Raw genomic sequence first — 17847 nt, forward strand, 5'->3', positions numbered from 1 at the left:
TTACATTTTTCAATTTGGGACTTTTTTTGGTATATGTACGTGTTGTATGTACAGGTAAACATACACACGAATGTATATATGGAAGCCAGAGTTAACATCAACCATCCTCAAGCCCTCAATGGCTCTGCACCTTACTTATTCATTTCTGTATATCGTGTGTGTGCGTGTGTGTGCGTGTGTGTAGTGTTCAAGGAAGCCATAAAAGGGTATCAGATCCCCTGACACTGGAGCTGCAGGCGGCTGTGAGCTGCCATGTGGGTGCTGGGAACACACCTCGGTCCTCTGGAGGAACAGCCAGCTCTCTCAACTGCTGAACCATTTCTCCAGCTCCATTTATTTATTTATTTATTTATTTATTTATTTATTTATTTATTTATTTCATGTGAGTACACTGTCACTGTCCTCAGACACACCAGAAGAGGGCATTGATCCCATTACAGATGGTTGTGAACCACTGTGTGGTTGCTGGGAATTGAACTCAGGACCTCTGGAAGAGTAGTCAGTGCTCTCAACCTCTGAGCCATCTTTTTTTTATTTTTTTATTTTTTGGTTTTTCGAGATAGGGTTTCTCTGTGTAGTTCTAGCTGTCCTGGAACTCACTCTGTAGACCAGGCTGGCCTCGAACTCAGAAATCTGCCTGCCTCTGCCTCCCAAGTGCTGGGATTAAAGGCGTGCGCCACCACCGCCCGGCCCTCTGAGCCATCTTAATGATACGTCTGCATGTGTGTCTATGTGTAGGTATGTGTACATGAATGCAGGTGCTTGTGGAAGCTAGAAGAGGATATCGGATCTTCTGGAGCTGGGGTTACAGGCAGCTGTGAGCAGCCTGATGTGTGTGCTGGGAGCCGCGCTTTGGTCTTTTACAAGAGCAGTACACGCCTTTAACCCTGGTGCAGCTCTCCAGCCACAACCTATCTTATTTTCTGAGACACCATTGCTTTCTGAACACATTGATTCAGCTAGACAGACTGAACAGTGAGTCCCGGATCCTTCTTTGCACTGGGATTGCAGGAGTGTATCTGGCCTCTTACACAGGTTCTGAGGGATCAAACCCAGGACCCCATGTTCACATGGCAAGTACTTTACTGATTGTGCCATCTCTCTGGCCTCTGAGCTTTGATTTTTTTTTTGGGGGGGGGGGGAGAAATGGGATAACACTGACTTCGCAGAATAAGTTGAGAATTGTCTCCTCATTTATGTTTTGTAAGAATGTGTGAAAGACTGGTGTTTTAAGCTCTGGCCTTGATACATGCTGGCTTCCTCAGCTCATGTTAGGTGGAGAAGAAAGCCTGCTGGAGAGATTCAGGACTCTGTGAAAGCTCTGGGTTTTTGTAGTCTGTTTGCTGCAGATTCATGGGTGCTGATGAAGACAGTGGACACCTGAGCAGTAGATGAAGGACAGTATCCTTTGCTGCTGCTGCTGCTGCTGCTGCTGCTGCTGCTGCTGCTGCTGCTGCTGCTGCTGCTGAGCCAGCATCTGGAATTCCAGCTATCTGAGCTCCTAATCTCACAGGGCAATCCAAAGGGTGCCAGCTAACACCTCTGAGTACTAGAGAGAAATCCTGGGCTTAGGGATGGAAAGACTGTCATGAAAGGGCCAGTAAGTACATCTGCCCTTTGTTATGGAGCCAGATAAGATGTCTTCTAAGATCACTTGGTATACAAAAATGCTTATAAAACCAATCCAGAACAATGGCAGCCAGCATCTCAGCCCAGAAGACGTGAGAACCCCACAGGACCCATAGAGACTGGCCTCAGGCAGACTCCTCAGTGCACTCCCTGCTGTTCCTCTTCATTCCCACTTGATTTGCATATTGTAAACTTTGTTCTGGCTTTCCTAGTTTCATATTCACATGATGCAAAGAGTCAGATGACTTCGTCCCTGTAATTCCTTGAAGAAGCTGTCCCTACCCACTGCTCTTCTTCCTACTCGGCTGCTTCTCCAGGCACTGGTTCCAGCTCTATAAATAACACTTTTATAACACTTCATTCTTGATTTCTCAGATGAAGACGGCTGTGCTTTAGATACTGCTTGAGTTTGTTCTCCGAAGATTCATGTGCAAGAAACTTGGTCTCCAGAGCGGTGGTGCTGGGAGGTGGGGAACTTTTGAGAATTGAGGCTTTGTAGGAGGTGAACAGATCCCGGGATTGCTTTCTTCAGAAGGGGTTGATGTGGCTCTCATGGGCCTCTAACTAGTGCCCCAGAATACTTGACTGCAGCCTAGTAGTTCATCCCCCCATAACAGCAGCTTCCAGGAAGCAGAGGCAGGGTCTCTGAATATTTAAGGCCAGCCTGGCCCATGTAGTGACTTCTAGGCCAATTCAGGATACAAAGTGAGACTTTGTCTCACAAAACAAGCATAAGAGTGAGCATAGCTCCTGAGTAACTTTAGGTTTCTGTGTTGCCAAGTGACTTCCTTCTGCATGCACTGTCACCAGGACACCATCCACCATGCAGTGACCCCGTCAAGGAGCTCTCTGATACCAGTGGTTGGGGGTTTCTTGAGCATAGACTTCTTGCCTCCAAAACTGTGAGCTAAAAAGCCTTCTTATAGGCAACTAGTTTTAGGTATTTTGTGTTAGCCACAGAAGCAACAATGCCAAGGCTTTGTGGGACCTAACTTTGTCACTCATCCTTAGCATACCTGCCTATTTTCTGCTTTCTCATTTTTACAGGGCAATCAAGGCACAGTATTGGTTCTATATAAGAACAGCTCAACATTTACTTCTTATGTCATCATGGCTGAGCCTGGAAGAGCCAAAGTTAAACTGTCAGCCTCACTCACCCAAGGACAGATAAATTCCTGGAATGTTGGGTGCTGTGGTTCTTGGGAAATAACAAGCCGCATGGTTTTGCTCCCCTAAAATTTGTTTGTGGATGTGGGTGGGAGGGATGTAGGCAGGAAATATGTCAAGATGTATGCTTCTTCCTGATAGGACCTGATGGGAAATTCGGCTGCTATGAGGTTTTGCCTTTTTAAGCCTCTGCAAAATGTGACTCATGACCATTTCCTGGGCACCTAGAGATGGACCTTGTCAGAGGCAATTGTCTTGACCAGTATTTAATTAAAGATTCCTTCAAATTTGGCTCAAAATTCTGGAACTAGTCTTTCTCTTGTGATCTTCAGGATTAACATTTGGAGGCCTCATTGAGATAAAAAAATATTTCACCCAAACTCTGATGAAGCTTGGAGCTTTACTCTGAGACCCTCAAGAGGCTGGTAAGCCACCCCAGAGGTGTACCACCTTGGGATAGCTAACCCAGCTGACCCAAGGCTCCAGGGAAGTGCTTTCCACTCTGCAAATTCCTGAGGTGAACGGCTGTGCTTGAAAGGAAATAGTAAGAAACTCTTCTGGAGGCCTCCTTTTGGAAGGACATAGAAACCATTTTAACTGTTTTACTGCTTGGTTTCTGGATTCTAGTTCTGGAGCATCCCAATCTGGGAATGGGGAAGGATCTGATGAGGTCTATTCAGGGCAAAGGGAGACATCTCCCAGCTGGTTATTTGTGGGAATACAGCCAGCTTTTTTTTTCTTTCTAATTTATCTTTGAGCCCTGAGGATCCCCTGGTGACGGTGGGGAGTGGGAATCACTGGATTCAGAGGCCTAGCACCTGGGTGCCTGTCAGCAGGGTTCCAATGTCTAGGGTGCACTACACAGGTGAGGACACTAGGGGTCAAACCTAGAGTTAGGAGAGGCCCAGTGTGGGAATATCAGGCAGTTCAGGGGTTGTTCAAGGGACAGCTGAAACTGCCTATTTGTTAAATTCTCTTGGTCAGACTGGTGAAATTTCTGTAGAATGCCAACTGTTAATGTCATTGCCTTATGTTTTCTGTTGTCATTTTGGCTCTTTGCCTTGTCTTATGTCTGTACCTGTCTTTTGTCTTTATGTGTTCTGACTTGGGGCAACTGAATGGGCAAATGACAAGACTGATCAGCTGGGTAGCTTTGAGCTGCTTTGGAGAGGTCAATCCAGAAATGGTGGAGCTTTTGGGGTCTGGGGTTTGATGGCAGTGTATGGTGGGTCTATGTCAGGTGATGCAGAGAGCAGTGCCCAGGGCCAGGCTCAGGGCTCAGTGAGCAGCTTTGAAGAAGTCTGCGGCTGGCCCTGCTACAGCTACCCCGCTGAGGCACTGACTATGACAGATACCAGAGCAGCTCTCCCTTAGAATTACAACACTAAAGGAGTAAGGGAAAGTTTTATCTGTCTGTTTTAGGTATATGGATGGGGCTGTGTTTTCTGATGTGTCTGTAAGTTTTGTTGCAAACATGGATCTGAGGCAGAATAGCATCAAACTCAGTAGAATAAATGAGCTTTCTGCGTTCTGTGCTTCCTGGTTATATTTTACTGCTTCTGCTGCCACCAGCTGCCAGCCACAGCTACCGTGTCTGCTTTGATGGCGTGGGCTCAGAAAGCATCTCTAAGCTTCCTGGTCACTGAGTTAGTTCAACAAGAAATCAAATGTTTTTTTTAATATGGATAATATTAAAGTTGTTTTATGCTGTTCTACCTTATTACAAAGCTGATTCTGAAAGTGGGTTATGGCTCTCCCTTTCTCAGGCCCAGGCATGCTTTTAAAGTCTCTGTGTTTAAGGTCAAGAGCTGTGGCAGGGAGAAAAGAGCAAAGCAGAACAGCTAAAGGGATTATTGGTTTCATTTAATTGCTTGAGACTATTATATGGACTTTCTATATCTCAAGATTTATAAGTTTATTGGGTATGGTTAAAGATCAGTAATATCTGTAACAAAAAAGTTGGCTCAAAACTCATTACAAGGGGTTGATAGTTTAAAAAATCTTTGTATAGGTAATCTTAAAGGAACTATTAGGCATGATTCCATTTAGGAATATAAGCAATACACGGCCTGTTGCCATCTTTAGGCAGCCAAGTGGCTGGCTGGCAGCCATCTTTGCTAGGGTAGGAGAAGTAGGCTATCATGTGACTTTAACATCATCTTTATTAAAAGTAACCACGTAATGTGTGGCCCAATCAAGGAAGAAGTCTCTAAGATATTTTAGATTACGATGGATTTTTTCTTATAATTCCTGTGTTGAAAACAAAGCTTGTGAAAGATAGATTTAAAAACAATGATTGTTTAATAAGGTATTAAAACAGCATTTCCATGTGTTCATATACAAAAATGTATGTTGCTAACAGCCAAATTAAACATAAAAGTCAACTAGGTGGTATTAGTTTTAAAGACATGAAGGGGCCATAGAGCTGGCTGAGATCTAGAAGGCCAGCTATGTATGCTGCTGAGGGCGGGGCCAGAGAGATAACCCAAGACCAAAGGACTGCAAATGAACATTGGATTGTTTACACTCTTGAGAGCTTGGTTTTGCCTTGTACAGATTGTGGTTTTCCCCTGTATCTTCCCTCTTGAAGTAAAAAAGGTACTTTATTTTTGGTATTGCAGGAGCATACAGTTGAAAGATTTTAAACTTCTTAAAAGGAAATTTTGAAGTTTCACAGAAAATTTAAATTAATAAACTGGATATTTTAAAGGAACAGTTTAAAAATATTTAAATTTATAAGCCTGTGGGATATTTTATATGTATAAGATATTTTATTTTGGCCATATTTATTAATATGTAATCTTGATTAGTAAATAAATAAAAAAGTAAAAAATCAGGGCCACAGCTATGAGGACCAAGTGCTAAACACCAGAAACTGGGATATTCTTATCTTATGATGCAACAAGACAATGACGTAAGCAGTCGGCAAACAGTCGCTCCTTACCCAAGGTCTCCTCAGGACAGCAGAGATTGATTTAAGAATGAATGTATAATCTCCTAGTCTTTCCTAACTTTGTTAAGCTGTAGCTACTTTGATAAAGTGAGTCAGATAGGAAACGGATATCCTACAATGGTGTACTATGTAAGGACCAGGAATATGAAATTCCAGGGACTATACTCATGATTTAAGAACTGTATTTTGAAACTAGAAGAGTTTTGATTTAGAAATTGTTATTTTTTATTATAAATTGTTAAAGATGACTAAGCTTTAATATGTCCAGAACTATACTTGTAGTCAATCTAAGTAATAATTTGATTAAATTACAGAAATAAGTCTTATTTAGCCACCTGTATATGTTCTCAAGGTTAAGCCTAAAGCAAGTAACTAAAAACAAGCAAAGTTTATTTAGCTCAATATACTTAAACTCCTAAGAGATCTGCTGAATATGGCATTTAAAATGTTTAATGAAAAACTTAGCATGACAGAGACCCCAGCTCCTAGTAGTGACCCCAAGGTCTCCAACAAGATGATTGGGCACAACAACAGCTCTATCTGGATTGTGGTAACACTGATCACTTGAAAACACTGCCTTGTCTGCAGCTAAGACCCAAACCATAGACAAGAGGATAGGAAAGAGCTGATTGTCCCACTTTGCTTAGACAAAGTAAGATCAGTCCTCCATGCGCCTCCTACAAAGGAAAGCCTCACATCTTCTGGGTCTGGTGGCCAAAGACTGATGTTGCCCTGGTACCTCTGTCCTCAGAGCGAAGCCATGGAGACCACAGGAGCCTGGGAATACTGTCTAGGTAACGGACTAGTCTCTGTCATTTTCACTGATACACAGGCTGTTTGGATCACACTGCCTCCTACAATGTAGACTTCTCAGATATCTGATGGCATTGATGGTTAGACTGGCTTTGTCAACATCAGGCAACTGCTCCTTCCACCAAGGCTGCAGTCACTTTGTTAGCTCATTTCATATGTAAACATTAGGTCTAGTTTCTTCCCCTAGATCTACTAGGTCTCTCATTACTCCCACCCTCCCCCAACTAGCAGGACTATGAGCCTGAAAGTTCCAACTGTAAGATTTTCTTTTAAGATCCTAAACGTTATCTTTTATTCCCAGCCCATATCTGTCTCAGCAGATTTCCACTTGGCTGACAGACACCATCCAGGAATCCGCTACAGAATGTAAACTGCTGAGCTCTGAACTTGCTGAAAGCCGATGTAAACCAGTCCAGTCAATGTGATCGCTCCCTGTCTCTTCAGCTGGGTCAGCTCATCAGATGCAGTTGATGAATGCACCATTGCCTGGTTCCCCTAACAGTTTCTGACTAGTATTTCAGCCTTCCTGGGCCCTGGCAACAATGCCCTAGTTTCCGCCAGAAGTAGTCGCAGAAGAGAATACGTCACCCCTTGTCTCCATCAGGCTGAAATGCTGTCAAAAGGAAACTCCCTGAGATGGGGAACAAAATAGCTACCTATAATGTCAATTGGCATACCAGGAAAGTGGGCCTAGATTTACCACCGGAGAGACTCATTAACTAAGATAGTTCTACAATATGATAGGACATTTGGCCTGTTTTATGCAGAACAAGGAGGTATTATATGACCTTAAGAGAAAATTACTGTTTCTATACAAACCATTCAGGATTATAATCTGGCTGTACTTAAAAAAGTCTTCAACAACAACAACAACAACACACTTTGGAAAGAGGACCTGAGATGAAGTAAACGACCAGTGCTGTATTCATTTCCAGGCTCCTTCTGGATAGTAACTCTGATGTCAGCCATCACAGAACCTCTGAACCTTCTGTTTCTGCTAATCACTGTTGGCTCTTACATCACTAATGCCTTAACTAAATGACAATTACTATCTGGGTACCATTAAGCTGGTGGTTATTAGATCCCAATATAAACAGGTACCAATCACAGAGTCAAGGATTTTACTCAAGGGGGGATGTTAAAGTTAAAAGGTAAGCCTCACTTGCCCAAGGACAGATAAATTCCTGGAAAGTTGGGCTCTATGGTTCTTGGGAAATAGCAAGCCACATGGTTTTGCTCCCCTAAACAAGTTTGTTTGAACCAAATGTCCTTGACTGGATATGGGTGGGAAATACATCAGCATGTATGCTTGTTCCTGATTGGACCTGATGGGAAATTCAGTAGCATGAGGTTTTGCCTTTTTAAGCCTCTGCAAAACATGACTCATGACCATTTCCTGGGAACCTAGACACAGACCTGGTCAGAGTCCATCATTCTGGCCAGTATTTAATTAAAGCTTGCTTCAAATTTGGTTCAACATTGTGGAACTGGTCTTTCTCCCGTGATTTTCAGGATTAATGTCACACTGGATACTGAAGGGGCAACGCATAGTGATTTTTATGATCTTACGCTTTTTAGCTTTCACTTTCCCTTTCTCAATGTCTAAAACATTTAAAAACATTGTGAGTTAGGGGATGGGGAGATTTCTCAGCAGCTAGGAACAAATGCTGCTCTTGAGAGTGACCAGCGTTCAGTTCCTAGCACGCATGCTGGATCCTGCCCTCCCGCCCACAGCCCAGAGCTAGCCTACAGCCCAGAGCTAGCTCCATTCGGCACAGCAGTTGCTCAGCTCTGCGCACACCAGCTGTTTTTCTGGGGTCTACCTCATCCTCTCAAGAGGTCCCTCTTTATTTCTACAGTGTTTAATCCTTTTTCTGAGATCTACTGTTTCTTGGTTTACACACTCAGTTTTGCTGAAACATATCTTGATTTTTTAAAAAGGTCACAGACGAGACACTCTAACACATTACATTTCGGGAGAGTGCCCTTGGCTTCGACTAATAGCCCAGCAGGGTCAGACTGCGTAGGTGGAAAATAGTTTTCTGCAGAGCATCTGAATACATTTGCTTCACTTTCTCTTAGCTTCCGACATCATAGTTCTGAACTCTGATTCTTGGTACTTTGGATTAAACTCTCCCTCCCTCAGAGTGCTTTAGGACCTTTGGTTTGTCTCTAATGTCACAGTGATGCGTTTTGACTTGGTCTGTTTGTATCTGCTTCCTGGGGCATTAGCTTCCTTCAGACTAGAGCTTCAGTTCTGGGGTTTTTATCATATCTGTGGACGACACATCCTGTCCACTTTCTCTGTTCTGTTTGTCGGGGTCCTGCTACGCCAAGACTGGGCCTCCTGGACTTCATTTCTCTTCCTCTGATTTTACAATTATTTCTTTACTCTGCTTTCCTGGAAGTTTCCTCAACTATCTTTCCTAACATCACCAGTGTAGATTCAATTTCTGGTCTTAATTTCCAAGAAATCTCTCCACTCTCATCCCTGTTCCTTCAGCACAGCGTTGATTTGCATCTCTCTGGCTGCAGCTTCTCCTGGCATTGTCCCTGCTCTTCTGGCTGCTCTGCTTTATATGATTCCTTCAAGTGCCAATCCCCAGGACCCACAGAGGCAACCAGCTCCTAAAAGTTGCCCCTAGACCTCCACTCAAACCACGGAACACACACACACACACTACACACACTAAATAAAATGCAATAAAACATTTAAAGGCCTTTTGGGAAAGTTCTCTAAAGGACAAGTGAAGTCTGTGATTGCAGGGACCTTGCAGCACACAGTAGGGAAACAATAAGGCAGCACAGCCTGAGCATGCATTACCCAGCTCTAGTACCGACCACATCCGTCAGTGCTCCAGAAGGATGCTGGCTCCTCCTTCTATTGAAAAGTCTGCTGGAGGGCTGCAGGCATGGCTCAGTGGTTTAGAGCACTTGCTTCTCTTTTAGAGAAACTGAGTTCAGTTTCCAGCACTCAGGTTGGGTGGCTCACAACTGACTATAAATCCCTTTTCTGGCTCCCAAGGTCACCTGCACTCATGTGGGATACACACATATTTAAAATCAAATCTGCTGCTACAGTAGTGAAGACTTCTGAAAGTGCATTATTTTCACCTACAAATGCTTACATATAACTTCTGATTGACAAGAATATTCTTTTTATTTTGATTTATATAAAATACAATATCCCTAAAATAACTCATTAATATCATCTAATACCTGGTCCATATTTAGATTTCCCAGACTATCTGCAAGAAAGCTTCTCATAAAAGGTTTGAATAAAAAACAAAAACTTCCTGCATTTGACTCATGCCTCATATGTCTTCTAAGTTTCTTGTTTGGTTGTTGTGGATGTGTGCATGCATGCGTGCATGTGTAGGTGTCAACTCTGTGTCAGAGTTGTTCCTCGGGTACCTTGTGCCTTCGGGGAGAGAATCCCTATGGTCTGGAACTTTGCCAAGCAGGCTAGGCTAACTGGCCAGGGAACTCTAGTGATCTGCCTGTGTTTGCCTCCCATCTCACAAGCTCTGAAATTACAAGAATGCTCCACCATGTCTCCAGCTTTTTACATGGGTTCTGGGGGACTGAAGTCAGGTCCCCATGTTTGCAAGGCAAATAGTTTACCAACAGAGCCAACTCCCTAACCCACTAAGTCTCTTCTAATCCACAAAGAAGGCCTCATTCTCTAAATTAGTTACCTAAAACTGAATGCTTACAAAATGAAGACAAATCTAATTTCTTTCAAAATTCAAAATTCTAAGTGTTCTGGGGCATGCATCTCATGGGTGTATATTGGCCTAACACTTCATTTGGTAAGGTCAGAATCAGCTAGTCAGTCTACTATGAAGGTATTCTTTTGCTTTATTTACTGATGCAGCCAATGAGGCTTTAGAGACATTGGCCTCTAGATCCATCCATGTTTAAATGCCTTCCTGTGCCATGCTGCAGAACGCAATGACGGTACTGGATGTGTACATTCAGTAATAAGTATGTATACTACACATCATCTTACAAATGCTTTCAAGCAAGTTACTTCCCTTGATGGTAGCGGGCAGCGTCAGAGTCTTCTGTTAGCTAAAAGCCTAACCCCCAACACTTCTGGTCATTCCTCTGCTCCCATGTCCCTTCTGTTCAGAAATGTTTCTTTTAGTCCTACTAAAGGAATTTGCTCTCCTCCTCTACTTCTCTCTCTCCATCCTCACCTACTCTGGGCTGAGTGGCTGCCATGTGCTAGATGCATTATAAACTTCATCCCACAGAATCCTCACCATCTCACAGAGGTAAATCTCCAGAGGATTTAGGGAACAGTTCCAGGCCACTGGGCTCTGAAAGCCAGACTCTTGCCAGTGCCTCACTACACGGGAAAGCAAACACTGACCATCATATCAGGTAATGGAGGTAAAAGTCAATGCCCAGAGGTCCATGACGTATATATATCGAGGCTAGTACCTGCTCCATGAAATCCGCCGCAGACATAAAGCTTCCCATCCACGGCACCTGCGTTGGTGGAATTTGTTCGCAGTGAGAGGAGGGGACTTGGCATAGGCGGGCCTTCCCTCCAGAAGTCCCCATCTGGGTTGTAGATCTCCACCACATCAAGGCATTTCCGAACTTGTCCTTTGTCTCGGCCCACACAGCCAATTCCACCTACAAGAGTGAAGCACAGAAAAGTGTTTGGGAGCAGAAGTCTCACAGTGGACATCCTCCTCTTCTAGCGATGTGGGCAGCATTGGCTTGCTGGCCTTGATTTTTCTTTGTCACCTATTTCAAAGACAAGTTGAATGTCACTGCAATGCCATATTTCCCGTTACTGCTTAGGCAAGATTTATTTCGCACGGATCCTGCAAAGTTGGTTCATACAATGAGCGTTCCCTTTCCAGTAAGAATACTGACTGAATGACTCAGACACCTGCTTCTTTGTGAGCAGTGAGTTCACTCATGCAGCTGTCAAGGACTCTTTTCTGTGACTCATCACTGCAAGCAGGCTTCTCATCTTCACTTGCATGCATACTTTTCCATGTGAAAAGAAGGGCTCTTTGGTAAATTTCAGGTTTGGGATTAAAGGGAGACCAGAAAGGCTGGAAGGTGAAATGTACAGGCCGTTCCTTACTGCAAACCATGCCTTATTCAGCAGATGCTCACTAACTCCTCATTGGTGGCAAGATGGTGGTAAGTGACAAGTGGTTTAAAAAGACTGACAAGACTTTTGCTCCTTCTCTCTAGAAATTAATGAAGTGAAGGTGGGACATGGTGGCACATGCTTTTGATCCCAGCACTGGGGAGGTAGAGGCAGGCGTGATCTCTGTGAGTTCAAGGCTAGCCTAATTGACATGGCAAGTTCCAGGTCAGCCAGGGCTACATCATGAAACACTGTCTCTAAACAAGAAGTTAACAGAGTGGAAAGGGGCCATACATGTAAATAAATAGAAAGGAAAGCAGGCATTTCACGGGCTACTTCAGATGGAAACAGGGAGCGGAGAGAATATAACAGAATTAGGACTTTTAAGTCCAATTGTAAATGGTTTTCCAGCCTGCTGTGATCAGAAACACCAGTCTGGATGTGATTTGTTTTTTATTCTCTTCTGCTATGGTGATTTGAATAAGATGCACCTGATAGTTTTGAGTTTTTGAACACTTGGTTCCCAGTTGCTGGTGCAATTGCAGGAGGCTTAGGAGGTGTGATCTTGCTGGAGGAAGCATGTTACCGAGGACTGGGCTATCACTGGGGGCAGGCTTTGAGAGTTTAAAGGCTTGTACCATTCCCACTTTGCTCTCAGCTTCTTGTTTGTAGTTCAAGGTGTGAGCTTTTAGCCTGCTGCTCCAATTGCCTTGCCAGCCTGCTGCCAAACTTTCCATCCATGGTAATGGACTCTTACCTCTCTGGAATGGTAAACCAAGATAAACCCTTCCTTCTATAAGTACAGTGCTTTGGTCACAGTGTTTTATCATGAAAATAGAAAATTAACTAAAACACCTCCCAAGCCCCAGACAAAAGGTTTTAAATGTGAGGATCATGGTTCCTGACCTACAGGGCAGCTCCTGAGACTGAGGCAGATTCCCTGGAAGAAGGGACACTCTTGTATTTGCAACAGCTCTCATTGTCACCCCATTACATTCAGACCCACTGCTAATCTTTGTATGCCAAGGAGGGACTGTAGAGTGTTGGCCTTGGCTATACCAGTCCTCTGAGAGTCTGGGGCTGTGAGATGCAGCTGGGTACCTGGTCCAGCAGGCTTTGAACCCTGGAGACCCTCAGGGACGATAGGAGTTTGGCCTTGCTCCTGGGCCTCTGGCTCCTTTCACATAGCTACAGCCCCCTCCCCCCCAGAAGTCTGTGGCCATCAGTCATGTAGGACAATGACCCTACTAGCCCCTCCAGAGGTAGAGGGTACGACTACAGGCCACAGAGCCTCAAGAAAGATCTCCATATTAATGAGATACCTAAAGACCAGCGGGGCGTAGCCAATTAAGCATTCCTTTCCAGATCCTCCTCCTTGCAAAAGGTATTTAACCTCAGGCTCGTCCTGAGAATACCGGAGTATAGTTTCATCTATTGTCCTCCATGACAATAAATATCTTAAGATCATAGCCTATGACCTTGGACTATCTCTCTCCTTTGGGGCCCTCTGTGGGGAGCCATCGTCTGATCTCCCTCCAATGACCTCTCTATGCTTCCAACCTTGGAGGCCACCAACTCAAGCAAGCTAGCCTAGCCAGCCATGACCCAGCCATGCGAGTTGCAGTGACCAAGAATCTCATCCCCACTGGGCACAGCCAGAGTTTCTCCCCTTCTCTCCTTCGGCTGGGGGCCGATCTAGCCCCCACTGTTTCGGTCCTTCTGTGGCCTCTCAGCAGTGCCTGAGAACCCAAGGGCTTGAGAACTAGTCAGTTCCCGGGCGCCTTTTGGCCTGGGGACCCCCAACTCAAGAGCTCCAGTCCCTGAGGGACCTCAGTCTGTGTTCTGTCACCCCCAGAGCAGAGTCCTGTGGCTCCACACAGCCCTATGTCTGCCTGGTGCTGGCGTGGAGTGAACACAAATTTCGAGCCTCTGTCTCTCAGCCTGAGCCCTAGCCCCTTGGGGACTGCAGATGTGGGACTCACAATTTGGGACTCACAATTCAACCCAACAACGAACGGACCCAACATGAGAGGATGGTTCTGGAAGGGCCACTACTTATGTGGGATGATACTGCTTATCATCTGTGAGGAATACTGCTTATCACATATAGAAAACTAAGAAATACTTATGGCCTTTATTATAGACTCCACTTGCTGAGACGCTCACACGGTCTCCTCACCTCTCTCTTTCACTGACACTTAGACTCTACCCTTCACTGAATTAGTCAGGCAGGTCTTCATGATCACCTGCTTCATGGTCTCCTTCTCTGGTCCCATCTTCAACTCCTCCCACAGATCCACCCACACTGTGTGTCTGGAATGAATGAGTATGAAATATCCTCCCCCTATGCTCTCCCTGACACTCTTACCTCACTGTATTCCCTGTCCGTCCAGCTCTGGGTCCTGTAAGCTCATGAAGGGCAAAGGTCACATGTTCTTGATTGAGTATGTATACACTACTTAATGAGTTTAGGGGGGCAATGGGAGCCACATGCTTCACCATGAATGGGTCATAAGCCAGGTTTTGAAGGCAAGAAAAGACTGGAGGGATCTCCCCCCAACACACACCTTTTTACTGACATTACTTGACCAATTCTTTCAGCATAAATCCAGAGACTGAGGAATCAATGCAGAATGCACTTAGCTGCCTTTAATCTGCCTTGAGAAGTAATTTAGTCTACTTTGAAGCTGAATCTGAACTGTTGTGTTTTGGAGGAAGGGTCACATTAGCCTCAGCACAGCTCTTATGCTCATGTGCAGGGCCACTTTCAGTGTGGCTCTGTGGTACTGGGACACTTCTTAACCTTAGGGAAAATGGAACTTACCAAGAAGTCATGTAGAAGAGGGTTTGCGTGTGGCAGCAGAACCCTGCAAGGTAAGATGGTGAGTCTCTCCTCTGAGAGGAAGGAGAGAGGCTTTAGAGCTGGCTTGTGTTACAACCAGGTTAGACCAGGTTGTGAAGCAAAACGTCTAGACAGAAGTCAGTAGGAGTCAGGCTGGGGTGACAGAGTGCTAGCATCTTAATTCTAAGTCAGAAGTCCCACGTTAAGTTCCCTCAGAGAGGTTGCCCCAGTGTGACACAAGCAGACTGGTTATCAGTCTTGACTGAGATAATGAGAGTTCTTGTCACCTTTGTGCCGCTACCAAGTGTATTTAATTACTACATTTGAAACTAACCTTGTGAAATGTGCCCGTTCTCATTGGTGAACAGACACTTCACATGCTCTGCCCCACCCCCAGGGGGTGTCGACACCAGCTTACTGTGTGCTCTGTTTCTGTCCTGGCTCCTGAAGCCTGGACTCAGTCTCTGTGTCACCGAGTGTAATTTCACCTCAAGCACACTTCATTAGCAGCAGGCTTAATGAGCCTAGACTGAAGATGAATCTTGATTAGATAAATAATCAAATAAAGGCCTGATCTTTATTAATAAGTCAGCGCTGGCTCTGCAAGTACAGCCTTTTGATGAGGGGAAGCCTAGGGTGGGATCTACAGAGCTGCAGGATGTCAGTAAGTCAGCTCAGTGGCTTTCGTTCATGCCCTACCACAGTCTCTGAGCATGACTTTCCCTCACCCAAAATCAAGCAAGTGAACAAAAATTACCTTTATCGGCCATGCCCAAATGCACCCCACATGCAAAATACATGCCTAGATCATTCAGGGGTGGGAAGGAGAAGACAATTACAACTCACTACTCTTTTTTCATTTTATTCCTGCAAAGATGAAGATCACCTCTTCTGATGTTGGGCTATGATGGCTTCTTTCATTTCTGGAGATGTGTGGGAGGCAGCCTGTCCTTCACAGAGAGCCCGGCAGACAGCTGGCTGAAGGCACAGGGACTCGCCATCCAGTTGCCCATGGATCTCATGCACACCCTCTCCTTCAGGCCTGCCTCAAGGTGGCAGGCTTATTCTACTCTGATCTGGGCTTGGTCCAAAGCAGGAGAGAGATTTCACTAACAGTTCTGGAAAACTCCCCAAGTTGCTTGCATTGCTAAGCCAGACTTGGGGGTGGGGATGACTGTGGGTGGTGGTGGTGAGGCGCCCACCTGCCTTGGGGAAAGCATGTGGGCTATTAGAAACAGATCCCGGTTCACACTCTTGTGTTACTACTTGATAGCTAAATAAAGTTGGTTGATTTAATTCTTCTAAGCCTCAATCATTCTCACCTGTAAGCTAAAACTGATGATACCAGTCTTATAAAATGTGGCAAGGACCAAACGTCTTAGATAATAACAAAGAAAGGGAGAAATCAGGGACCTTTGAGCACTCATGAGTATCACCGAGGGAACTTTGTTTTACACAGTTCCTCTTGTGGATGGCATCCTGACACACATGCAGCTAGGACTCTGATGACAACTATTTTCTTTCATATTTAAAAGCCACTGAGCTGGCTTTCATGTATGTTGGGTTTTACATGCACCAGTGTTTTTTTTTTAATTTTTGAGATTTGTCCTAAATTGAATTATTATGTGTACTTGAATTACTGCATTTTTGCTGGTTTACTGATGTAGGGTCAAATGCTCAGACATTTCTTTTGAATCTGGATAGAGGGAATCAGGTCAAAAGTCATCGACAAGCTGTGGTAGTGCATGCCTGTAATCCCAGCACTTGGGAAGCTGTGGCAGGAGGACTGCCATGAATTTGAGCCTAGTCTGGGCTATATAGTAAGTACATGGCTAGCCCAGACTACACAATAAGTATCAATTCAGCCAGGGCTACAGAGTAAGACATCAGGCATCAGGAGGCTCCCTCTGACCCTGCAGAGCCACTCACCTGGCCATAGCAGTTGAGCTGTAAGAGCTGTGTGGAAGATGATTCTAGAAATCATCAGCTTCTTGGAGAAAAAGTAACCCATCTCTCTGAGCCACCAGGCTTCCTTCTGACTCATGACATGAGCCTCTGCCTACCAATGGGATGCTTGTTGCAGTTCGCTTGCTCTCATGCAGGTTGTCAGCTCTCTGATTACCCTATAGATACTTTAGAATTCTAGGTTTCAAGCTTAAAGCCTTAAAAAACCATCAGCTTGTCAGTTTCTAGAGCCCAACACAAGGGATCTTGGGTATTTTCAGTTAAAAAGTTCTTTTCTGCCTCTTACTAAATCCTGGATAATATATGCTAGGCATTGCTAGCCAACAGCATGCCTTGGGTTCAGAGAGCTTGGATTGATGGTTCTCACATATTTTTTCACCATATTGAGAATGCATTTTACTTACTACTCAAGCAGAATACCACAACCCACTCTTCCAAACCTCAAAATCTCAGGAAAAACAAAACAAAAAAACAAAAAGAACAGAAAGAGAAGCTCAAGTTTCATCTATTAGAGCTTGATTTTGGAGAGAAAAACCCACAAATTTGAATTGTTTTGTGCTTTCCAAGTAAAAATGTAGGGACATTCAGATAGTTCTAGAATGATGCAATCAAGAAAAAGAAGAAAAGAGGAAGAAAACTCAGAAACCCCTGGACCAGAGCTGCCAGTACGGTTAAGCTGCAGCTGAAAGTCTCATCCCATCAGACTGAGCAGGCTTAGGCTGTCTGTGTTCAGCCAGCACTGGGCAGCAGTGTTTTTATTTACACGTCAGGGCTTTTCAGACTCTGAGCTCATCTTTCTGTGTCTCTTCCCACACTGTGCCAGTGTGTTCTGCAGGGCCTCCATAGGTATGAGGGTTGAGTCCCTAAGTGACAACAGCTCAGGGTGATGCGGGGATAGTGACTCTGAGAAAGTTTAGAAGATGATCAGTAAAGACCACAACTGCCCCAAATGAATGGTACCAGTGTCCTTCGTATTTCCCTACATCACCAGCTCTGTAGACTGTACCTATTTCCATAGTGATACCTTTCCCTGAAGGAGCACAAGGCTCTGGATAATCCAGGTCTTGCCCTCCTAACAACCCTGGCTTTCTTTCCTCTCCTGCTCAACAGTTCCCCATATAATCAAGCTCTTTCTCCCTGACCCTTTCTCGGGCTGTGTTCTTTGACACCACCTCCCCAGCTTTACATACTCCTGAACCTTCATGGCCTAGCTTGCCTATACTCTCTCAAAAAGTCAATCCTGTCTCAATACAGAATAAGACTTTGTTCCTTGAATAGAAGGTTTCTAACAAAACATATGTTCTCTCTCTCTCTCTCTCTCTCTCTCTCTCTCTCTCTCTCTCTCTCTCTCTCTCTCTC

The 17847-nt window shown here is 44.6% G+C and overlaps 1 protein-coding gene across 1 annotated transcript in view; it reads right to left on the reverse strand.

The window, feature by feature from the left end:
* Window positions 1–17847, reverse strand: part of Kbtbd12 (kelch repeat and BTB domain containing 12) — a 61874-nt gene that overhangs the window by 18058 nt on the left and 25969 nt on the right. The window contains exon 4 of the mRNA XM_028782983.1: window positions 11012–11209. Within this exon, the coding sequence (XP_028638816.1) occupies window positions 11012–11209 (198 nt within the window). The remainder of the gene's footprint in view (window positions 1–11011; window positions 11210–17847) is intronic.

The sequence above is a fragment of the Grammomys surdaster genome, unplaced genomic scaffold (assembly GCF_004785775.1).
Source record: "Grammomys surdaster isolate TR1022 unplaced genomic scaffold, NIH_TR_1.0 948, whole genome shotgun sequence".
In the NCBI taxonomy this organism is placed as follows: domain Eukaryota; kingdom Metazoa; phylum Chordata; class Mammalia; order Rodentia; family Muridae; genus Grammomys; species Grammomys surdaster.